At 33.3% G+C, this 25,100-nt stretch overlaps 2 protein-coding genes across 2 annotated transcripts; one reads left to right on the forward strand and one right to left on the reverse strand.

Moving 5' to 3' along the window:
* The first annotated feature begins 12,475 nt into the window (after positions 1–12,475).
* Positions 12,476–13,417, forward strand: LOC141559886 (olfactory receptor 52E2-like). The gene has a single exon (XM_074297541.1). It carries the CDS (start codon positions 12,482–12,484, stop codon positions 13,415–13,417), a length of 936 nt encoding a protein of 311 aa, XP_074153642.1. The 5' UTR covers positions 12,476–12,481.
* An 8,921-nt stretch (positions 13,418–22,338) lies between these two features.
* Positions 22,339–23,283, reverse strand: LOC141559888 (olfactory receptor 52K2-like). Its single transcript, XM_074297542.1, has one exon. It carries the CDS (start codon positions 23,281–23,283, stop codon positions 22,339–22,341), a length of 945 nt encoding a protein of 314 aa, XP_074153643.1.
* Positions 23,284–25,100: the final 1,817 nt, after the last annotated feature.

A 25,100-nucleotide genomic window follows, 5' to 3' on the forward strand; every position in this document is an offset into this window, starting at 1 on the left:
AAGACAGCTTTGTGAAATGATAGCCAAATCATGTCATTCTTTTGGGCTTCATCTGGGACTTCAGGATACTCAGAGTTTGAGGTCTGTTCTCTTTCTCCATGAAAACTGTCTATGGGAAGAGTTCTTTTTTGCTTTATTACTTCTCTTTTTAAAAGTTGAGGTCTTTTCTTAAGGCAAAGGGGCAAACTTCTCTGGACAAGTTTGGCTGACTGATGTCTGGTGCTAAGTAAGCAGCCTGGTTTCACTTCTAGGGCTCTAGTAGCTCACAATTTGCCTTTTGTATTTATTTTGGGTGTTTTACAGCAAACCTATCAAACCACAGGCTTGCAACTAGGACCAAATAGCTTTTTTTTTTTTTTTTTTTTTTTATTATTTTATTTTTTTTTATTATATATATATATATATATTTTATAATATTATCCCTTGTATTCATTTTTCCAAATTACCCCCCCTCCCTTATTCCCTCCCCCCGACGACAGGCAATACCATACATTTTACATGTGTTACAATATAGTCTAGGTACAATACATGTGTGTGAATATCATTTTCTTGTTGCACAATAAACATTAGAATCCGAAGGTACATGCAACCTGGGCAGACAGATATTAGTGCTAACAATTTACATTCCCCTCCCAGTGTTTCTTCTCTGGGTGTATCTACCTCTGTCCATCATTGATCAACTGGAAGTGAGTTGGATCTTCTTTATGTTGAAGATTTCCACTTCCATCAGAATACATCCTCATACAGTATTGTTGTTGAAGTATACAGTGATCTTCTGGTTCTGCTCATTTCACTCAGCATCAGTTGATTTAAGTCTCTCCAACCCTCTCTGTATTCCTCCTGCTGGTCATTTCTTACTGAGCAATAATATTCCATAACTTTCATATACCACAATTTACCCAACCATTCTCCAACTGATGGACATCCATTCATCTTCCAGTTTCTAGCTACAACAAAAAGAGCTGCCACAAACATTTTGGCACATATATGTCTCTTTCCGCTCTTTAGTATTTCTTTGGGATATAATCCCAGTAGTAGCGCTGCTGGGTCAAAGGGTATGCACAGTTTGATAACTTTTTGGGCATAATTCCAGATTGCTCTCCAGAATGGCTGGATTCTTTCACAACTCCACCAGCAATGTATTAGTGTCCCAATTTCCCCACATCCCCTCCAACATTCATCATTATTTGTTCCTGTCATCTTAGCCAATCTGACAGGTGTGTAGTGGTATCTCAGAGTGGTCTTAATTTGCATTTCTCTGATCAGTAGTGATTTGGAACACTCTTTCATGTGAGTGGATATAGTTTCAATTTCTTCCTCTGAGAATTGTCTGTTCATATCCTTTGACCATTTATCAATTGGAGAATGGTTTGGTTTCTTATAAATTATGGTCAGTTCTCTATATATTTTGGAAATGAGACCTTTGTCAGAACCTTTGTTTTTAAAAATATTTTCCCAATTTGTTACTTCCCTTCTAATCTTGTTTGCATTAGTATTATTTGTACAGAAACTTTTTAGTTTGATGTAATCAAAATCTTCTATTTTGTGATCAATAATGATCTCTAGTTCTCCTCTGGTCATAAATTCCTTCCTCCTCCACAAGTCTGAGAGGTAGATTATCCTCTGTTCCTCTAATCTATTTATTATCTCCCTCTTTATGCCTAAATCATGGACCCATTTTGATCTTATCTTGGTATATGGTGTTAAGTGTGGATCCATATCTAATTTCTGCCATACTAATTTCCAGTTTTCCCAACAGTTTTTTCCGAATAATGAATTTTTATCCCTAATGTTGGAATCTTTGGGTTTGTCAAAGATTAGATTGCTATAGATGTACCCTTTTTTGTCCTTTGTATCTAATCTGTTCCACTGATCTACCGGTCTATTTCTTAGCCAATACCAAATGGTTTTGGTGACTGCTGCTATATAATATAGCTTTAGATCTGGTACACTTAGACCACCTTCCTCTGAGTTTTTTTTCATTAGTTCCCTTGCAATTCTTGACCTTTTATTCTTCCATATGAATTTTGTTGTTATTTTTTCTAGGTAGGACCAAATAGCTTAAAAGCCTCCCAGTAGATTCCCTGTCCATGGATGCTGCAACGCCCTGGCTCTCCATCCTGGCCTGCACTGAAGTCTGGGCTTGGCAACCTCTCTCTCTGCACCATCAAAACAGACCTTTTCTGAAGTTCTTTCAAAGTATCTTCTCCTGTAAATTTGTTGTACAATTATTTGTGGGTTTTGTAACTGCAAAACCAGTTCAGAGGAAATGTGAGGAATGTGAGGAAAGCTCAGAGGAAGTGACATAGAGACATGTCTGCTCTCTGTCATCCTGGCTCTACCTCTCCTCTAGATATCAAAAAAAGAATATTTCATGGGTAACAATAAAGTTGTCTGTCTCTGTACCTATTTTCCCCAACCTTTCCTCTAATGTCATGTACCTATTTCCCCTCACTTATATGTTTCTTCACTTACCATCTTTATAATACTTTTTACAAATAACTAATCATAGAAAATATATTGCGACCTGCTTGCATTCACAATTTGTTTCTCCATTGTCTTTTAAATAATCCACAAGTTTAGTTTCTCATTTATTCCAAAATTCCCAGTCACAAAATGGCTAAAATATTTATGAAGAAAAAAATATTTTTGCTGCTTTTCATTAAGAGTAGTGCTAAATTTTCCCATAGTCCTCCAAAATTTTTAAATTAATTTGATTCAAATATTTGTTCAGAGCATAGACTTAACTGTCTAGCAATTGAACTGTATGTTGTGGACTGGACCCTAGGTATTTTTCATCCATTTAGTTTTTTTCTATTTGAATTAATGTCAGCATCTTTTGATTAAAGACATATCTTTTTTTAAATGATTATACTTTTGTGGAACTTGAGGAAGTCAGAACAATATAGTATAAATAAAAGAACATCTGGAGCAGCTCAAAATCTTCAGAAGTCCCCTCTTCCACTAGTAACTTATTTGAAATATCCTTGATTAGAGAATTGACACTATTTGCTTAGCCTACATTGTTTCACACCTTACTTTACATTTATAAATATATATTGAGGAAACTATTTTCTGCAATTGTATTAATCAAAGAATCCCATTTATGTTAATACTATAATGAAATAATACTTGTTGCCTGAAAGTCTTTCAGTCATATTGGGTCAGGTTGCCCTTTCTCAAGCAAGGTAAAAATGAACAGACTGGTACCTCTCCATGCTGCTTATCAACTATTTATTCATGGGATGAATATCTTCCCTTATCTCCTATTTGTTCCTTTTTAAAAACATATGTAGATAGTTGTCCACAACTATCCTATTTTCTCAATGTTATTTTACCTGTGAATGAGGGAGAAGCCATTAAACAAGCTCTCTCAACTCCCTTTCTGTAAACAGTTTCTGATCTGGCTTTTCTGTCTAGATTCTGGTTCAAAATTAAGTCTTATATCAGTATACCTCAGGTGGGTTTCCAGAGGAATCCTATGGAGCAGAGCATTGATTACTATTTGATTACTATACTACCCTAAGGGAATTTTTCTTTCCTTTTTTTTTTTTTTTTTTTTTTTTTTTCTACAACCCCCGGGGAAGGTTAAGGTAGAGCTCATGCAATAGCTTCTGCAATAGCAGTATAAAGTTTCAGTCTTCACAAGTTCAAAATGATCAAGACAAGATTTCTTTCTAGTATCAGTCTTGGTGAGTTCCTTACTGACATATCTTACTTCTTTATTGTAGTATAAATTGAGTTGGGATATTATATTACCCTCATTTCCAATCCCTATCCAGTAACTTATATCTTTTAATTTAGAATTGAAAAAAAGGGGGAAAAGTAGTTCTACCAAATTAATCAATATCTAAAAAAATTATATAATATAAAGAATAGTGGGAAATATGTTTTATCAATTCTTCATTGGAAAATTAGATTTGAAACTGCTTGTATTAAGCCAGAGGTAGAGATAATTATATATGGAGAAATTGTTGTGAGGATAGATGTGAAAAGAATAAGAATAGGAGTTTGAACATAGTTTGAGGAGTGCATAATGGAAAGAACAGGGACAAAGGTAGTTCTTCTTTGGACAACAGAAGGGGGATACAGAAAAATTTTGTGAAAATTAAATAAGAATATAAATTTGATAATTCTGTTGAATTTGTTTTTATTTAGAACTTCATGAGCAAAATATGAAAGAGTGAAAAGGCTAATCTTCTATGGCCCCAAGTTAAATAGCCCACACAAAGGTGGATATTATGAAGAAAACCACATTAAAATATCAAAATAAAGAAAAGTTCCCCAATAATTATGACTTTATGATTGAAATAAAAAGATTTAGGAACATCAGAGAAGGGATCTAATAAGTTTATTATCTATATATTGCTTCAAATATATTTTTGGAGCTGAAAAGAATCTTGGAAATCACAAATTTAACCCTTTCAAATTCTAAAAAGATGAGCTTTGCCAAAGGAGGAAAAATGACTTTTCCAAAATTACATATATAGTAAAAAATGAATCCAAGATATGAATCTAGGATCTTTACTTCCAAATCCATAAATCAATATTCTAAAATATTTGTCTTCTAAAATATTTTGCCTTCATAAAGAAAGATACATTGAATTAGATGCCCTTCAAATTCTCTTTCAAATTTAAAGATTTCAAATATGAGCATCATATTTATTTTCTGCACAAAAAGATTAAAATTCTCTTCTTTTATAGGTGATCTGTATCAAAAATACAGACTGCAGAGAGAATCTGCAGACATAGAATCTCTTTTTTCTGTCTTTATGCCTTTATTTTCTCCTCTAACACTACTGCCAACCAATGACTTGTATATTTCTGATTTGTGTATCATAGCTTTAAAAGTCCTTTTGCTGGAGCACAAATCTTTTCTGCTTATTAGTGATATATATATATATATATATATATATATATATATATATATATATATATATATATATATATATATATCTGTTGTATAGGTATATGCTATTTTTTGTTAAAAGGCTAATTTCTTCATAACAAAATAATATTTAATAATTAATTAATTCTATACTTAGCATAATGACAGACTAGTCAAAATGAAGGAGTAAGATTTTGTTTTCACATGCCATTGTTACCAAGTTGATATCAGAGAAAATGTTTCTAGTTCCTTCTTAAATTCTCTTTTTTTTTTTTTTTTGAGGCTGGGGTTAAGTGACTTGCCCAGGGTCTTACAGCTAGGAAGTGTTAAGTGTCTGAGACTAGATTTGAACTCCGGTCCTCCTGAATTCAAGGCTGGTGCTCTATCCACTGCACCACCTAGCTGCCCCTCCTTCTTAAATTCTCTTAGAATAGTCCGGGTATCCTGAGAATGACAAAATGTCAATACCTTCCTTGTAATTCAGGCATCAAGTTGCCTATCGGTGATAGAATTGGTTGTTTTCTGTCTACTTTCTGTCTGATGAAGAGTCTGTCTTTTGTGGATATGTCTTCAAAAAACCATAAAAGTATAGAATAAAATGTTAAGACAGGAAGAGACTAGAGAGATTGTTTGATGCCTCTTAATTACTCTATTTCCATGTCTGTAAAATGGAAAGGTTAAATTGAAAGAGTAACTCACACTTATTACCCTTTATGATTTCCAAATATTTTTCTTACAACAACCCTCTGAGGAAAGTGGTGCTAGAATTTATCACTTTCATTTTATAAAAAAGGAAACAGATCATTATCAGAGACTCATAACAGTGGCTCATAACTACTTATCTATGTAATATAGAAGTTTCAATTAAAACTCAGGTTTCCTGACTCTAATTCCAGCACTCTATTACCTAAAACATATTGTCACTCAGAGGATTTCTAATCCCTTTCCCAACCTCAATTCCTATGATCCCTTATGATAGAAAGAAGGAAACTGAGCCCAGAAAGTGAAGCCTCAGGATTTACCAATGGTCAAAGTCAGGTGTAGAACCCCAGGTTCCTTACTTTTAGCTCATTATTCTTCTCACTTATTTCTCTCTTACTCCCAAATGTATTCTGTTGCTCCCAGGGCCATCCATATGATCTTAGTGACCTGAGCTTTCTCTCCAATTCACCACATAAAGTTTTCCAATAATAGTGGTAGAATTCAATGTAATAAAGATCATTACTGGCTTTTAATGGGTAAAAGAAATATATCTTCAAGTGAAGATTTTGCAAATCTCAGTAAGACTGAGAAACTTTCTCATCAACTGAACTATGTATTTTTCTGGTTCTTTTTAATATTTTTATTTTCCCCAAATAATATGTAAATTTTTTACACTTGTTTTTAAAAGTTTAAGTTCTAGATCCTTTCCCTTTCCCACATCTACATCTCTATTAAGAAGGCAATGTGCTGTTGTGCAAAACATTTCCATAAAAATCATGTTGTGAAAAATACATAGTTCCCCCCAAAAAATCTCTAGAAAAAGGAAGTAAAGAGAAAAAAGAACATTCTTCAGTCTCTACTCAGAAGCATTCAGTTCTTTCTCTGAGTATGGACAGAATAAGTCCTTTATCTTGGATCACTGTGTTGCTGAGAATATCAGTCATGGCCAATCATCCCACAGCATTGCTATTATTTTGTAAACAGTACATTCATTTTTGGAGGGTTCATGGAGTATTTTCCAGATTTTTCATAGAATACCCTGCTAATAGTTTTTCTTAGAACAATAATATTCCATAAAAATCACATACCATAATGTATTCAGCCATTTCCCAAGTGATGGATATCCCCTCAATTTCCACTTATTTCCCCTGAAAAAAGAGCTGCCATAAATGTTTGAACATATAGATCTTTTTCCTTTTCTAAAAAAATCCTATTTAGGATTCAAACTAGTTGTGATATTGTTGTGTCAAATGACATGCATGGTTTTATAGCCCTTTAAGCATAGTTCATATCTTTTGATTGTTTATCAATTGGGGAACAGCTTTTATTTTTTCATAAACTTGACTCAGTTCTCTATATTTAAGAAATGAGGCCTTCATCAGAGAAACTTGCTTCAAAATTCTTTTCCCCATTATTATTTTTATTTTTTCTCCCCTTTTTATTCTATTCTCTCTCTTTTACCCTGACTCTTCTCAAAAGTGTTTTGCTACTAACTTCACCTCTTTTAATATGCTAAGATAGATTTCTATATTCTTATTGAGTGTGCACCTTATTTCCTTTTAGAATTAGTTCTGATGAAATTAAGGTTTACTCACTACCCCAACTCTGTTTCTCTTCCCCTACACTGCAAAATCTTTTTCTTACCTCCTTTATGGCAGATAATTTACACCATTTTACTTTTCCCTTTCCAATTCTCCCAGTACATTCCTCTGTTGCTTAATTTTATTTGTCTTACATATTATTCCTTAATGTATAACTCACATCTGTTCCCTCTGTCTAAACATACTCCTTCTAACTGCCCCAGTAATGAGAAAGTTCTTATGAGTTACAAGTATCATCCTCTCATGTAATGTAAACAGATAAACCTTATTGAGTTCCTTAAATTATCTCTTTCCTATTTATCTCCTTATACTTCTCTTGAATTCTGTATTTGAAAATCAAATTTTCTCTTCAGCTTTGATCTTTTCATAACAAATTCTTGAAAATCTTCTATTCATTAAATATTCGCTTTTCCCTCTGATGATTATACTCAATTTTGCTGGGTAGGTGATTCTTGATTGTACTCCTACCTTCATTGCTCTCTGAAATATTGTATTCCAAGCCCTCTGATTATTCCATTTAAAAGCTAAATCTTGTGTAATTTTGACTGGATGTACTATATTTGAATTGCTTATTTCTGGAGATTTACAATATTTTTCCCTAACCTGGGGAGTTCCAGAATTTGACTATAATAATCCCACGAGTTTTTATCTTGGAATTTCTATCAGAAGGTGATTGATGGATTCTTTCAGTTTCTATTATCCCCTATGGCTCTACAATATGAGGGCAGTTTCACTTTACAATTTCTTGAAAAATGATGCCTAGCCTCTTTTTTTGAACACATTTTCAAGTAAACCAAAAAAAATTTTAAAATTCTCTCTCCTGGATCTATTTTCTGGCCAGTTGTTTTTTTTTCCAATGAGATAATTTACATTGTTTTCTATTTTCTTCATTCTTTTGGCTTTTCTTTTATTATTTTTTATTTCTGATAAAGTCATTAACTTCCATTTACTCAATTCTACTTTTCAAGGAAATATTTTCCTTAGTGAGCTTTTGTAAATCCTTTCCTATTTGGGCAATTTTACCTTTTATGGTATTATTCCTTTCATCAAATTGTGTATTTTATTTTGAACCAATCTCAATTCTCTTCCTATTATTCCCTCTATCTCTCTTATTTGATTTTTAGAATTTTTTGAGCTCTACCATGATCTGAGAACCAATATCAGGGATGGTAGCAATTTTCTATCCACTTTTTAACAAGAAAAAAATCCACAAAATTGGTTTCTTTTTTTCCTCAGAGGCTTTGAATGTAGGTACTTTGACTTTGCTATCTTCTTCTGAGTGTCTTCTTTGATCTTCCTTGTCATCATAGTAACTTTCATTGTCAGAATCTTTTTCTGTTGTTTGCTCATTTTCTTAGCCTATTACTTGGATTTTAGCTTTTTCTTAAAGTAGAACTGTGGTTCCAGAGTGGAGAGTGCAATAATTCAGATATTTTGTGCAACTATTTTCAGATATCTTTCTAGAGTCCTAACCACAAACACTTTTTTTTTGCCCTGGAACTGTGAGGAAGGCCTCCACTCCACCGTGGCCATACGTTCTACTGTGCTAAATCACAGTACTAAAGTGCTAGTAAAGAGACATCCTGTGGACTGAGGCCTCCAGAAAGTATACACCACCACCCACTCAAAGTTTGTTAGTTTCCCAAGACTCTCTCAGCCTCATTGAGGCATACCTTTCCTGCTCACTTTCTAAATTGTCTTTGGTGTCTTTGGGCTGAGAGGCTTTGAAACTGTAAGTATGGCTGCTGATCCTGAGGCTCCAAGGCACATTCCTGCTTTTCTGAAGGACCAGAACATGCTTTTGTGGCCTGCATTGGAATTGCACTGGGCTCCCAACTTGGTGGAATTGATTTTTCCTGCTGACCTTCCAAGTTATCTTTGGCTGGAAAATCATTTCCCTCCATCCTTTTGCATCCTCAGATACTCTAAAAATATTTTTTAGTAATTATTTAAAGGAATTTGGAGGAGTTTGGGGAAAAACCAGGGTGAATCTGTGCCTTTATTCTACCAACTTGGCTCTGCCTCTAGGTATATGCTATTTTGTGGATGAGGAAAGTCCTTAATCTTTCTAGCCTCCAGTAGAAGCCATTCTTTTTAACTCTTCTTTTCATTCATGATTTTTCCTTTAATGAATATCTTCCTTCATAATCCTTGAAGATGAAGAATTGTCCTTCCAAACTGACCTTAGAATTATACTTGGAAAAAGTACATATTCAAGCTGGCTACTTCAGTAATAATAGCATCCAAATAACCTTCCTCTTCCAAATTCTGCTTTTTAATAGCTTGTGGATGAGCCTAGATCAGTACTTCTCTTTTATATTTGGTGATATTACCAAAAAAGAAAGAATAACTTATTCTTTTTGTTAGCGTTAAGCCCCCCTGGTAGAATAAATTGTTTCATTTATGTTTTTTTTTTTCCCTCACATTTTTGTCCATGTACTTTACCATTTTCAAAATCACTCTGTTAGTACTGGAACTACAGAGATCATTGATACGATACTTAATAATTTCACATTATGCAAACATTTATTATAAAACTGTGAGAAAAAAAACTCTCAGGAAAATGAAGATTGAATATATAAGATCCTTTTCTCTCCTTATAGGGTAAAAATGAGAGTGAATTCTTATAGGGAAAAATAATCACTATTTTTTTTAGCATCAAAAAGTTATTTAGTGACTGTGTTTTTTCATTTATCTCCATCATTATTTCACTACAATCCTTGCCTTATTATTTTAGTTATCATTGAATTACCAAATTTTTCATTCTAAGAGTGGAAGTAGTAAAGAAAGCAGTAATTAGTATACCTCTTTCTTTCTTTTTATTTCCCTGACTTCTTGTGACTTCAGCTCATTATCATCACCCATGATAACTTCAGCTCTATTTTATCAGGTCTTCCTCCTCTCTTAAGATGACTTCCTCCTCCTTCTCTTAGGAATGGGAAAGAAAGGGTTATTAGTAAGATTTTAATTACTTCCTTGGAGATTGAGTGGTATCAAGATATTGAAAATTTCCTGTTCCTCAGAAGACATCAACTCCAGTGTCCTGATGTACATTTAAGAATTAAAACATTGTTAAAAAATGGTGGAGAGAAGTGAGGGAGATGGGATAATAAAGTGTATGATAACTGTGTCTATGTATTTGAAGAGAAATATTAGAAAAGGAATAGATTTTTTTCCTTTATCATAAAGTAAACAGGAATTAGCTAGTGAATGCCTACATTCTCCAAAGTCAATGTGGGGATTTTATCAGTCAAGCATGCATCATATTATTGTAAAGATTGGTTTCACTGGCTAATCCTCTCATACCTGGTGATCACCATTTATTGTAGATCTCCAGTGATGAGAAATCTCTAATAATCAAAAAGCCCCATTATACCTTTAAATAATTCAAATTCTGAGGAAATTATTTTTGCTTATTTAGAGTGAAGAAAAATTAATCTGTATTTTTAACAGTGACTGCTCCTAGTTCTATTCTCTGAGGCAATAAATTTAATATCTTTTTTACATGACAGGTCTTAACATACTTGAAGATTGCTTTCATATATCACCTAATTCTTGTCTTCTTGGGTCAAATTTCTCCAAAAACACTCTTTTGACTAATACAAGTCATTTCAAAATTATTTTATTTCCTGGAGGAAAAATATATTTTTTCACACTATTTCCAAAATAAGGTGACAAAAATTGAACAAAATATTCAATATGTGATCTAAGCAGAGCATTGAGAAAAATATCTTTCCTTCTTTGTCCTAGGCTTCTGTACTATGTCTTTGGCTATATTTATACAGTGGATAGAGACTCTGGGGAGTGGAATTCCCTCCTTTAAAGGTGATTTTACCAAAATATCTAAATTTAGAGATCTTTCTGATCTTGATCTTAACAGGGAAAATAAAATGAAATCACAAAAGCTTTTACTGAAATAATTTAATTTGCCTTACCAAAAAAAAAAAATTTGGTGGCATGTATGAGATGCTAGAGCTGTATGATTTGGCATGTGGTATTCATTCTCCCCCACTTGGGTCCCTTATATCCTAAAACATTTGTGGGTTGCTGTTTCATACTGATGGTACAAAAGGAAGCTGAGGCAGTACCACTTCTTCTCTAAACACCAAAACCACTGGCCATCATGGTCATGTGGTATAGCAGACCATATTAGTTTCATTCTGATGCTAGTAGAGTCAATCGAAAGTGTTCAGTACTCAGGATCTTGTATTGACTATTATATGGAGTTCTATGAGTGTTTCAGAGAAATTATATAGATATTTTATTGCATGACATTTTTATCTGAGAACTAAATGAAATAAGATTGTCAGGTTTATCAAATTAAGAAATGATTACAATGTAAGAGGATAGTTAGCACAGGGGAATGGCAGGCAAATTTTAAAAAGAGTCTAAAATGGTAGAGTGGCAAGCTAAATCTAATAAAATTAAATTAAATATTAAAAAACAAAGTTTGACATGTGCTAAAATCAATTATGCAGGTAGATTAGGAGGATATGCATAAATAAGATCATTATTTTTTTAAAAAACTCATTTTTATTATGGGAATATAGATTGGACTGGACTGCTGACTGTGAGTCACTAATGGACAATGATAATCAATGGTGATATGAAACTTTAAATTAAATTAACAGAAATATAGTATGAAAATTAAGTAGAGTAATATTTTTCCTATACTTTCTTTGATCAAGCACAATTTGTAATATTATTTTCAATTTTAGGAATCCAACTTAACTTAGATCTTGTGTTGACATTAAGAAGTTGGAGAATTTTCAAGGGGTGTTGAAGGAAACTGAATTATTTTTCAGGTAAGTTGAAGAAACAGGATATTTTGTTTTGAAAATAGAAAAGTTGAGGACATTGTGACAACTGTCTTCAACTACTGGAAGCCTAACCTACATAAGAAGAATTTTGAAATGGACAGAACAAGGCAGAGGTGGTGGAAATTCAAGATTTGAAAATTTGTATTCTATTTGAATATCAGCTTCTTAACAATTGGGCCTTTCCGTAAAAGGAATGGTCTAATTTGGAATGTGATCCCACTGGGACTTTACTTGGAGCTGAGATGATTACTTCTTAATGATATTATTGAGCATATTTCTGTTTAGGTAAGGTTTTGATGACATAATTTTGGATGGTCCTTCATATTCTGAGACACTGTGATAGTATATGTGTTTAAATTATTCCTTTATCATTCTAGGAATTTGTAGCAAGTAAGTGATAATATTTGGATCTTTCTAATGTTTGAAATCCCATTTGCAATGACCATCTTCATCTGCAGCTAAAAAAAAAGATGCCCTATTCCAATGACACTCAATTCCACCCCTCCTTTTTCCTATTATTGGGAATTCCAGGACTGGAAAGTTTCCACATTTGGATTGGCTTCCCTTTTTGCATCGTGTATCTTATTGCCATATTGGGAAATATTACTATATTATTTGTTATACAGACCGAGAAGACACTTCATCAGCCCATGTTTTACTTTCTAGCCATGTTGGCCACCATTGATCAAGGGCTATCCACAACCACAATTCCCAAGATGCTGGGAATCTTTTGGTTTAGATTGAGAGAGATCAACTTTGGGGCTTGTCTCACACAGATGTTTTTTGTTCATATGTTGACTGCAATGGAGTCAGCTGTTTTGTCATCCATGGCCTATGATCGTTATGTGGCAATCTGCAATCCTTTGCATTATAACACTGTCCTCACCAATAGAGTGGTGGCCATGATGGGTATTGTAGTAGTATTGAGGTCATTCTTCACAGTAGTTCCCTTTGTGTTCCTCATCCTTCGACTTCCTTTCTGTGGAAATCATGTCATTCCTCATACCTATTGTGAACATATGGGCATTGCTCGACTGGCCTGTACGAGCATCAGAGTCAATATGATCTATGGCCTATGTGCTATTGGAACTCTGATATTTGACATTATAGCTATTGCTGTATCCTACATTCTGATTCTCCAAGCTGTCTTTCACCTCCCCTCTCAGGATGCTCGACTAAAAGCTCTGAGCACCTGTGGCTCTCACGTCTGTGTTATACTAGCCTTTTATACCCCAGCCTTATTCTCTTTTATGACTCATCGTTTTGGCCGGAATGTCCCTCGTTATATTCACATCCTCCTGGCCAATCTATATGTTGTTGTTCCACCCATGCTCAACCCTATTATCTATGGGGTTAGAACGAGGCAGATCTGGGAGAAAGTGTTAAAGATGTTCTTCAAGAAATAAATCATAGAATTAGAACTGCAAACTTCTCTAATTTCTCTCATAACATAGAACCTTTGTTCTTCATTTTAGATACTATTTATCATTTTAAGAAAAACTCCATTTGTTCTTATGTTTTCTAGTGTTTTCTTTACTAATAGTAGGGTGTCTTGTATTTTTATAAGCTTTTTCACAGAAATCACTCTTAGTTTTATTAATTTATTGTTTTATGTTCATTTTTGTTAAACACTTCTTTTATAGGCATGATTATAAGTATGTCACTTAAATTCAAAAGTCAACTTTAGAAGTAAAAAAATTTGGAATAATAATGGGACAATTATTCAGGGGGGGTGAAGAGACCCTGTATGAAACTGAGGTAGGTATATAAAAGAAGATGACTAAGTGGAATTGACTAGAATAGTGAGAGAAATGGAATCTGAGAATTAACTAAAAAAGTTACAGAGATACTATTTTGGATAAAAGAAAGCTTAAAAAGAATAACATAATACTTCCCAAAATTATAAAAGCTTTTATTAGGAAGAGAACTCTTTGCAATGTGATTAACAAGATGCTATCATAATCTAATATCATTGGGTAGTAGGATTGTGTTGGAGAGCAGATAACTTTACCCAGTACTTTACACTTTCACATATCATGCATTATTAAGAAGTCTTTTGACCTGATTTTTTTTCTTTTTCAGACTATAAAGTAATTTTTTCTAATTCCTTCTGCTGATTTTTGCTCCTTTTCTCTTTTTTTCTATACTGTTCTTTTACAGTTGATTTTTTTTATTATTTAAGTTCTTTTTTAAAATTTTGAATTTCAAATTCTCTATTTCCCTCTAACTCTCTCTCCATAAGCAAGGCGAGCAATATAATACCAAAGATACATGTGAAATCATGAAAACATATTTCTATATTAGCTATATTGCAAAAAAGCAAGAAAAATAATGAAAGAAAACTAAACTACAATTTGAACTTATAGTTAATCAATTGTTTCTCTGAAGGTGGATAGCACTTTTTATCATGAGTCTTGGAATTTTCTTGTATCACTGCATTGATTATAGAGTATTGAAAAACTTTGTCAAATCTTTCAAAGTTGACCATTATTATAATAATGCTGTCACTGTGTACAATTTCTGCTGATTCTGCTTATTTTACTTTGCACCAGTTCCTTAAAGTGTTGTAAATTTTTTCCCCTGAAATCATCCCCTTAATCTTTTATTTCAGCAAATTGGTACCCCATAAAAATCATGCATCACAATTTGTTCAGTCATTTTTCAATGATGGGCATACCCTCAATTTTCAAATTTTTGAAACCATAAAGAGAGCTTCTATAAATGTATTTGAACATATAGGTTCTTTTCCTTGATGTCTTTCAATTACAGACCTACTTGTGGCATATCTGGGCCCTTTAGATTATTTCCAAATTGTTCTTTAAAATGATGGACCAGTTTGGAATTCTACCAAAACTTTGTTAGTATACCTGTTTTCCCTCCTTTCCTATAGCATTTGTTATTTCTGATAAGTACAAGGTGATACCTTAGAGTTGTTTTAATTTGTATTTCTCTAATCAACAGTAATTAAAATTTTCTTCACATGATAATAAACAAAATTTTGGGTTTTTTTTGGAGACTGTTATCATTTGATCATTTATCAATTGGGCATGGATCATTTTTTTGTAAATTTAACTCAGTTCTATATATATGTATATGTATAGATGTTTATATATATGTTTATATATACATATGTATATGTATATATAAAAGAAATTTATGTTCTCTCTCTGTCTGTCTCTCTCTTTTGCTCTCTGTCCCTCCCTCTCTCTCTCTCACTCTGTCTCTGTCTCTTTCTCTCTCTCTCTCTCCATATATGTATATATGCATATGTATATGGTTTCACTAATCAATCACTAATCAAATATGGAATATTATTGTTCTGTAAGAAATGACCAGCAGGATGATTTCAGAAAGGCCTGGAGAGACTTGCATGAACTGATGCTGAGTGAAATGAGCAGGACCAGGAGATCATTATATACTTTAACAACAATACTATATGATGATCAATTTTGATGGACGTGAGTCTCTTCAATAAGGAGATGAACCAAATCAGTTCCAATAGAGCAGCAATGAATTGAACCAGCTACACCCAGTGAAAGAACTCTGGGAGATGAACCACTACATAGAATTCCCATTTTCTCTATTTTTGTCTGCCTGCATTTTTTATTTCCTTCACAGGCTAATTGTACACTATTTCAAGTCCGATTCTTTTTGTACAGCAAAATAGCTGTATGGACATGTATACATATATTGTATTTAACTTACACTTTAACATATTTAACATGTATTGGTCAACCTGCCATCTGGGAGAGGGGTGGGGGGAAGGAGGGGAAAAGTTGGAACAAAAGGTTTTGCAATTGTCAATGCTGAAAAATAACCCATGCATATATCTTCTAAATAAAAAGGTATAAAAATTAAAAAAAATTTACCTTGCATGAATTTTTTATGTATTTAGTTGTTTGTATGTTTGTCTCCCTCTTTTAAATGAGAGCTCTTTGAAGGAAAGAACTGTCATTAATTTTCTCTAAATTTCCAGGGCTCATCACATTTTCTGACACATAGTAAATTTGATTGATTGACAAGAATATGCTGTGATGTGGATGGGAAGAAAATAAAGCTAAATTTAGCTAAATTTTCATGTTTCCCTCAAATAATTGTAAAATAACACTTCAAGCTAAATTTTGGAATGGCAGAGCAAACAAAACATCAGAGTGACTCTTTTTTTCCTATCTAAGAAAACTTAGAAGATTGGCAGAAGTTTGTGACACTGAATAGAGGAACAATGGCCAAAGTCACAACAGTTTTGGGAGTTTTCAGAATAGAAATGATAAAGGGTCAGACAACTGGCTAGAAAGAGATTATTGGTTGTAGCGAGCTGTCGTCTCCAGAAGCTGCCAGATCGCTCTCTGGGAAGAGATCTGCTGTGTCTACTCAAATCTCTCAGACAGATTCTTCTTCTTGTAGTGAACCGTTGTCTCCAGGCAGTTGCCGTTAACTCTTGTCCAGAGAAGTGACTTCCCTTCCTGCAGAGAGCCCCATCAAGCCAGATGTAATGCAGAGACTTCTTCTATTTCTGGAGTGCAGTCCTCTTTTATCCTCCCAGAGAATGGGCGTGGGATAATGCAAGGGCTTCTGGGAAGAACCACTTCAGCCAATGAGCTTGCTCCTTCTATCAAGTCAACCTGAGTTCTCACCTTGTAATTGTCCAGACAACCTGAATTCTCACCTTGTCACTGTCCAGACAACCTGAGTTCTCACCTAGTAATCCTAACAATTGGTGACATTTTGCTGGCACTGAATACAGCTGGTACTCTTGGACATTCTATTGCTACTGTGCAGTTCTAGATAGTAATTCAAGTAAAGAAAGGAGCACTGAAAGTTGGTTGCAAGGGAAGAAGTCCCTGATAGTAGTTCCAAGACAAATAGAATGCTAGCACGTACAGGTGCAGGGGACAGGGAACTTTCCTAGGTAAAGATGGGAGTGCAAATGAGAACAATGGCCAAACTCTTCCAGTATCACACCGCCTTACAATTACCAAAATTTTCAGACCTCTAGAACAAGCCTTAAAAATAGCAACACAAAAAATTATGAAGCTTGACAGTATTTCCTGGATAAGTATAGCCCAAATTTAACATAAATTTTCAAATCAAGAAACAGACTGAAAGATGAGAAATTTACATGCAAAAAAGCTTGGGCATAATAAACTACCATAATGGTAGGAAAGGCTAAGACTCAGAAGAAGTCTTCTCACTTTTGGAAGTGAGAACATTTCCAAACTCACTTTTTTATTTTGAAAAGTGAGAACAGTTTCAACCAAAGCCTCAAAGAAAATGCTAACTGGAATCAAGCCCAACAAGAATTCTTAGAAAAGTTTAAAACAGATAAGAGTGGTAAAGGAAAAAAATGGAAAACAAGTGATGTGACACAAGAAAATCATCAAAAGAGAATTAATACCTTGGTAAAAAGAGGCATAAAATGTTAAAGAAAAGGACATTTTAAAACCCAAAATTGGTTGAATGTTAAAAGAGCCACAAAAATTCACTGAAGAAAAAAATTCTTAAAAAAACATTGTAGGCCAAATGCAAAAGGAGGTTCAAAAGCTTACTGAAGAAAATAATTCTTTAAAAATTACAACTGAACAAGTGGAAAATAAATGACTTTATGATATCTCAAAAACAATAAAACATAGTTTAAAAAAAGAGAAGAAAATGTGAAATAGCTCATCAGAATTCAACTGACATGGGAAATAAATCAAGGACAGATAATTTAGGAAATACTAGACTAGCAGGAAGCCATGAGCAAAGAAAGAGCCTAGCTATCAGCTTTAAGGAAATTGTCAAGGAAAATTTCAGAATATTTTAGATTCAGAGGGTAAAATAGAAATTTCAAGAATCCATTGATCATTTCCTGAAAGAGATCCTAAAATAAAATCCTTCAGACATGCTATCAACAAATTTTAGAACACACACATATATTAATAATTTTATATATATATATATCTATCTATCTATCTATCTATATATATATATATTTCAAGCAGCCAGAAAGAGACAATTTAAATATTATGGTGAGCAGTAAGGCTCATACAAGATTTAGCAGCTTCCATCTATCTTAAAGGACTGCAATGTGTGTGATAATCTGGTAGATAAAGAAGTTAGCATTACAACCAAGAATAATCTATCAGAAAAACTGATATATTATTCTTCAGTGGATGGGGAAAATGTATATTTAATGAAATAAATGAATTTCATACATTCCTCGTGGGGAAAAAAAAAGAAAAACCTGAATTGAAAATTTGGCATTCAAATATAACTGAAGAGAAACAGAAAAAAAAACAGACAAAGAGTAATCATGAGTCAAACTCATTTTACATTTCATTGGTAAGATGATACATGTATCTATTATTAAGACAGTTAAAAGAAGTTTATATAGACATAGAGCATGGATATAAGTTAATTTTGTTGGAATGATCTTCAAAAATATGATGATCATATGATGAGAGAAAGGGAAAAGAAGGTACAGAATGGGGACATTTTTCTCACCTAAAAGAGATATGCAAGGAAGAACTTTTATAATGCAGGAAAAAAATGGGAGAGTGGCACGAAATGCTTGAAACTCACTGATATCTTAATTGGTTCAAAGAGGGAAGAACATATGTTTACACTCAGTTTTGTATAGAAATATAACAACCAATAGTGAAATAAGAGAAACAGGTAATAGAAAATGGGAGAGTGATAAAAAAAGAGAACAGAGTAAGATAGGCAGTGCTTAGAAGCAAAATAGTGTATTGAGAAGCAACAGGATAAAAAGGAAAACTATAAACAGAAGAAAATGGGGTGGGGGAAAAATAAAAGTAGAAATCATAAGTGTGAAAGTAAAAGGGATGATTTCATTCAAAATGAAAGTGAATAGCAAAATTGTATGCAAAAACATGTGAAAAATCATAAATTTATCCAAGAGATGATGATAAACATGTATCATTGGCTTGAATAATTGCTTAATTTATATCTTAATAAAAATGATGGACTAAAATCAATTGTAGACTTAGAGGTGGGTGGGAAATGACTCCTTGTCAAATGTACTGTCAAGATTCACTGTGGTAAATTTATTTTAATTATGAAGAATTAAAAAGATACACACATATATGTATAGTATATAGGTTAAGCAAGCAAGCAATAAACACTTATTAAATACTTACTATGTACTACCCACTAAGTATTAGATCTAAAAAAAAGAAGCAAAATGTCATCTTAGCTTTCAAGGATCTTACAATCCAACAGTTCATTTATAGTTACCTCCAACACTTCATTTATGTTTCTTGGTAAAGATACTGAAGTGGTTTGCTAATTCCTTCTCTATGTTCTTTTACAAATGAAGAACTGAGGCAAACAGAATGGGTCATATACTAGTAAATATTAAAATTAGATTTAAACTCACTAAGAGGAATCTTTCTGACTTTACACCAAGAAGTCTAGCCACTGCACCAGCTAATTACCCCAAATGCATATAATACATTTTATATAATGTTATTCATATATTTTATATTTCTACAATTATATATATGTAGTAAATTGTAAGCTCTTGAGTAATCTGTGTGCATATCATACATATACAATCACATACATATACATACAAATAAATGTGTATGTGTGTGTTTATTTGTTATACACCACTCTGTATTCTGAAAGAAACTGATCCCCATACACTGCATTCTCAGAATAGGAGGATAGTAAAAATAGAATTAGAGAATGTCAGACATTGAAAGTATCTCAAAAGCTTTATTATACAAGCTATGGTTTGATAGGTTCTTCTACAATGTGTCTGCTAAATAATCATATAATCTCTAATTAAAATTTTCTTGTCGGGCAAAGAACACTAAAACAAACATGAACTCATAACTTAGTCTTTTGATATGTCTGAAGTAAACTTACTAACGAGAGGATGAAGTACAAGGTACAAGCAAAATCAGTTTATTAAGAATGACATCTGTAACTATTAACAAAGCAAGTCAGATTGACAACTACAGTACATTCAGTGACCCCAGTGAAAAGGAGGGGACACTGTTAATTGACATGCAACAAAGAAGGGATTTTGGTAGAAATATCAAAAAAGTGATAGGTTTTGTAGAGTCAAAAGAGCTCATTTGTACATAATAAGAAAGATGGGCTGTCATTCAGATAATGCTAATTATATCCTCTTTGACAATTAAGAGATGTTAATTGTTCTGTGGAACTCAGATAATTCTTATAATCTTTGCTAGGGAATCAAAACTGCAGGCAAGAAGTAATGAAATATTTTTTAGGATGTTACAAAGGTAATTTGTAGGACTAAAAGAAAACAATGTCCTAGATTTATCCCAGGATGTATATATATAAATACATACATACATACATACATACACACACATATAAACTCAAGGTAATATTAATTTGGTCTTTTCAGAGGGGAACACAATAACCACTCATATGCAAAATAATTTATGTTACACATTATTCCATACCTTAGACTTGCCCTAACTAGAATGGGTGATTAGAAGAAGAGGTTAATAGAAGCAACAACTTAACTTCTTTCCTCTGAATGTGAGGGAGGAACTACTTAGGTAATCTATTAGTTATTGAACACATCATATTAATAATACTGATTCCCAAGTAATCTATTTGTTATATTTTACAACAAATTCATATTGTAACAACTATGTAAAATATAATGTACTATATTACTTTTAGTGCCTTAGTCAAATAAAGTTAGAGTATGAGGATCACAGAGTCACACAGTTATTGAATATTAATATTTACCATATAATCCAAGTTTTTAACCTCTGAGTCTGGTGGTATCACCAAATCATTCAATATTGGTTTATTCTTCATTCTAAAGATCTTGACTGATGGGCAAAAACATACACAAACATAAAAGCTGATATTCAGCTATGAGCCAATAGTCTCTGCATGTTTCAGGACAACATATTTCCTCCATTGTTATTATCTCAGAAAGACTCAAGCTATATTCCACATTTGATTCCTAGAACAGAGCTGTCTGCTAGGTCTATCTAACCCCTTCAAATCTCTTTCTCTTTTAGCCATATTTCCATTTTATTTTTGTTGCTTAATGTTCCATTTTGTATCTTTGATAAACTTATATCCAGGCAAGTGGGGTCCACAGAACAAATAAATTTGCAGTAGGATCAGTGATTAATTATTCAGAACCTCAGAGTTCTGGATCTCATTGAAGTACCACAACTATCCTTAAAATACACATTGTGCTAGCTAAGGATTTATTTTGGTAATTGATGTGTATTTCTCTGTGCTTGATTCACTAAACTCTTTACTTCTAACAGAGAAGTTCATGGCACCTCCTTATTCTCAAATGCTTTCATAACTTTTGTTATGTTTAAAACTAATAACAACTTTGTAATTCAGATTTATACAGCAGAAGAGTAGGACTCAAAGAGGTCAAACAACTTACAAGTAATCCTACAGTAATACCTAAGGAGCAATGTATATACTTAGTAAGAGGGGGTAGAGTTAAATATTTTTTTTCATAATTTTCCTCTCATTTTTAAATCCCCAAAACCTTCCAGGATAATAAAAATATAATATTCCTGCTAATGCTATCAGCACCACATTAATAATAATCATATTTAAAAAGAAATTCATCATTGTTATTTCAAAAACTGTACTAAAAGCTTATGCTTATGCAATATTTTATACAAAATATTTTCTTCCCATGGACAAATAGTATTGTTCATCTAGTTTATAAGAAACTGAGGATCAGATAGAAAAACAATTAAAAGATGTTAGAACCTGAATTCAAATTTGAAGATTTTGTCTACAAATCAAATATTGCTGTTGTTGTTGTTTTCAAAACACACTGCTACATTTCCAGGCATCTCTCTATTTTATTCTCTTTCTTTGAATTATACCCATTTTCCTGGAAAAAAAGAAGAGGTACTACACTCAGAGGAATACAGATCTATCATTATACCCAGCAGGAAGGAGTTTTCTTGAAGGACTCACTTAAATTTCAAGCAATTGGGGCAAATTCAGTTTTTGACTTTCAATCTCTATATCACTGCTCTAAGAGTCTGCATATAGCATTCTCAAAAATATGCTCCACCATGAAGGGAACATAGAATAAAGGTGACTTTTGTGTTTGAATTTTGTCTCCAATATTAGTCACTCAACAAGACAATTTCTGCCACCATATTGCCATCATCAGTGTCATCTAAGTATGTTTAAATTGTTCAACTCGATCAGATTTATATTTATTTTATATAATCTTTAACTGACAAAAATGAATCTTGAGTTCTTGTTTTATTGATATTGCTCTAATGCTACTGCATCACTTATCCAAAAAATATCAGTCAAAGAATTTTATAAATTTCCAGGCTTAGATATTTTTCACTAAAAATATTTTGAGAAACCTCTCTCGGATATGCTTTGTTTTCATTCCATAGATGATGGGGTTCACCATAGGTGGGATAAGGAGGTAGATATTGGCCACAAAAATGTGGACATGGGGAGCAATATGCTGTCCAAATCTATGTGTAAGGAAGGAGAAGAAGGCAGGAGTGTAGAAAACCAAAATTACCCACACATGGGACCCACAAGTACCCAAGGTCTTAAGCCTAGCCTCCTTAGAAGGCAAGCTAAATACAACACGCAGAATGAGTACATAAGAACACATGATCAATATAAAGTCCATACCACCAGTAAGGAAGGCAATAATTAAGCTATAGGCTTTTTGAATCCTGGTTGGGGCACAGACCAGCTTGATCAGGGCCATGAATTCACAATATGTGTGTGAGATGATAGTCGTCTTGCAGTAGGGAAGCCACCACAGTAAAAATGGATGAGGACTGAGCAATATAGCTCCACGGAATACAATGGCAAGACCTAAACTTCCAATAACTGTATGAGTCAGAACAGTTGAATGTCTAAGGGGATTGCAGATAGCCACATAGCGATCAAAAGCCATGGCCAAGATGAATCCAGACTCCATGGTAGACAGTGAATGAATAAAGTACATTTGTATAAGACAAGCTTCAAATCTTATTTCATTATCATTGAACCAGAAGAGACTGAGGATCTTGGGTAGGGTAGTGGTGGTCAGAATCAAGTCTGCCACCGAGAGCATGGCAAGGAAGAGGTACATGGGCTCATGTAGACTATGGTCAGATTTGATGATGAATAGAAGGGCACTATTTCCCAGAACAGCCATCATGTACACCAGGCAAAAAGGGATGGAGATCCAAATGTGGGCAGCTTCCAGACCTGGAATGCCAAGGAGGAAGAAGCTGGTGGGATGCATACTAGTCTTATTGGTAGTTGACATTTTGAGCATCTCTTTTCTTTATTGATGTCTTAGTAGAAATTAATGTTCTGAATGCCCAGGATCACTGCAAAATCTTTATTTCTGGGACCTAGAAGACATTACATTATTTAAGTGACAGTTAAGCATGGAGGCCAGACTGTCTAATAGAGAAAGACTTTTAGACTTAGCCCAAATTTAGCTATCTGTTCTTATATCATAAGACTTGGGAGGGAAAAAAAAAACATAACCTTGCCTAACTGGGAAAAGCTCAAACTTACTTTGAAATTAGAATTTAATAAAGAGAAGAATTAAGCTGAGTTATTTTTTTTAGTCAGATCTTGAATTGGCTTGTATTTTGAGGATATATGTCTCTGAAGTGTTAAGAGACACATTTTGGATTCATAGCAGGAGCAAAGAAGATATGGTTATGATTACTTTAAGATATAATTCTGATTAGAGTGACACCAAACTATCTTGTATAGTTGAGGCTTTTTTACTTGTGGCCTTAGAGATTGGTTATGGGTTGCTAGGATAGCATTTATGTCAAGGATCAGATCATTCAATATTCTTAACTTTCATTCCATTTTGTCCTATGAAACTTATTCCATGTAAAGTTTGCTTTTTCACTTTTACAAATAAGGAAACAAATAATGAAACTAAAGATTTCACTATTAGAAGAGCCAAGAAATTATTGGATTCCAATAGTCAGTGGACATTGATAATTTCCAGGAAAGTAGTCCAATATGCTATAATAATAAAGACCTCAATTTCAAAGCCTTGTCCTCACTGCTGTTCTTTCCATTATATCATGACTCGATCCAGTGACACAAATGGCATTTGAACCATCCTGACTCTGTATTTGGTGCTTGCTACACTTTTGATTTGGAAGGGAAAATAATTCCATAGCTGTTTATCCATAACATCATTGCCCAGAACAATTAACCTTTCTAAGAAGTATTGAATTAAATATTATTTTTCCTCAAAACTCGATGATAGTTTTAATACTTTCTACCTTCATGGCAAAACACAGACCCATTCTCTTATTTTTAATTGAAAATTTTTTCCAAATACATGCATCTGGAAAAGGCTCATCATGTGCAATTTTTCTAAATATATTTCCATATTCATTATGTTACATAAGAAAAAATCAGATCAAAACAAGGAAAAACAAAAACAAACAAACAAACAAGAAGTCAAAATACTTTGCTTTTATCCACATTCTGTTTTCATAATTCTCTCTATGGATGCAGATGGCACTTTTCATCACAAGTACATTAGAATTGCATTGAATCACCTCATTGTTGAAAAGATCCAAGTCCATCACAGTTTCACAGTTGCTTTCTCAAGACACAACCATCTTCACTCTGATTAAATTACTCATCTCTTCGCCTCTGGCATCCTAGTTCTGTCTGAGACTGATGTGAAAGAGGATTTGTTTTTTAAAGGCTCTTCCCCTTCCACATCCTTTGGGATTTAAAAAGAATGTCTCAGAAAATATGTGCAATGGCCATGGATAAGGTATTTTATTTTCCTCCTTTCATAAGCTCCTAAATTACACATGGGGATTTAGTGACTTCTACCCTTCCTCCATCACACATATACTTACCTTTTCCTTTTCCTCTTCTCTATGGTTTTCCTCTTCTCCATGGTTTTCCTCCTACCAAAGGTCATGGACTATTGAGGCTTTCTATTTAGAAACAAGAAACAGATTCCTGAGATAAGATAGCTATTATTCTACTATTTGAACAATTTCATGAAAACTGAGTCCTATATTAATCTCAAATAGTTGTTATGGAATAGGTCACACAATGAATAAGAGGTCATATTTTGAAGCAAGA

This window comes from Sminthopsis crassicaudata, chromosome 3 (genome assembly GCF_048593235.1).
Source record: "Sminthopsis crassicaudata isolate SCR6 chromosome 3, ASM4859323v1, whole genome shotgun sequence".
Taxonomy (NCBI): Eukaryota; Metazoa; Chordata; class Mammalia; order Dasyuromorphia; family Dasyuridae; genus Sminthopsis; species Sminthopsis crassicaudata.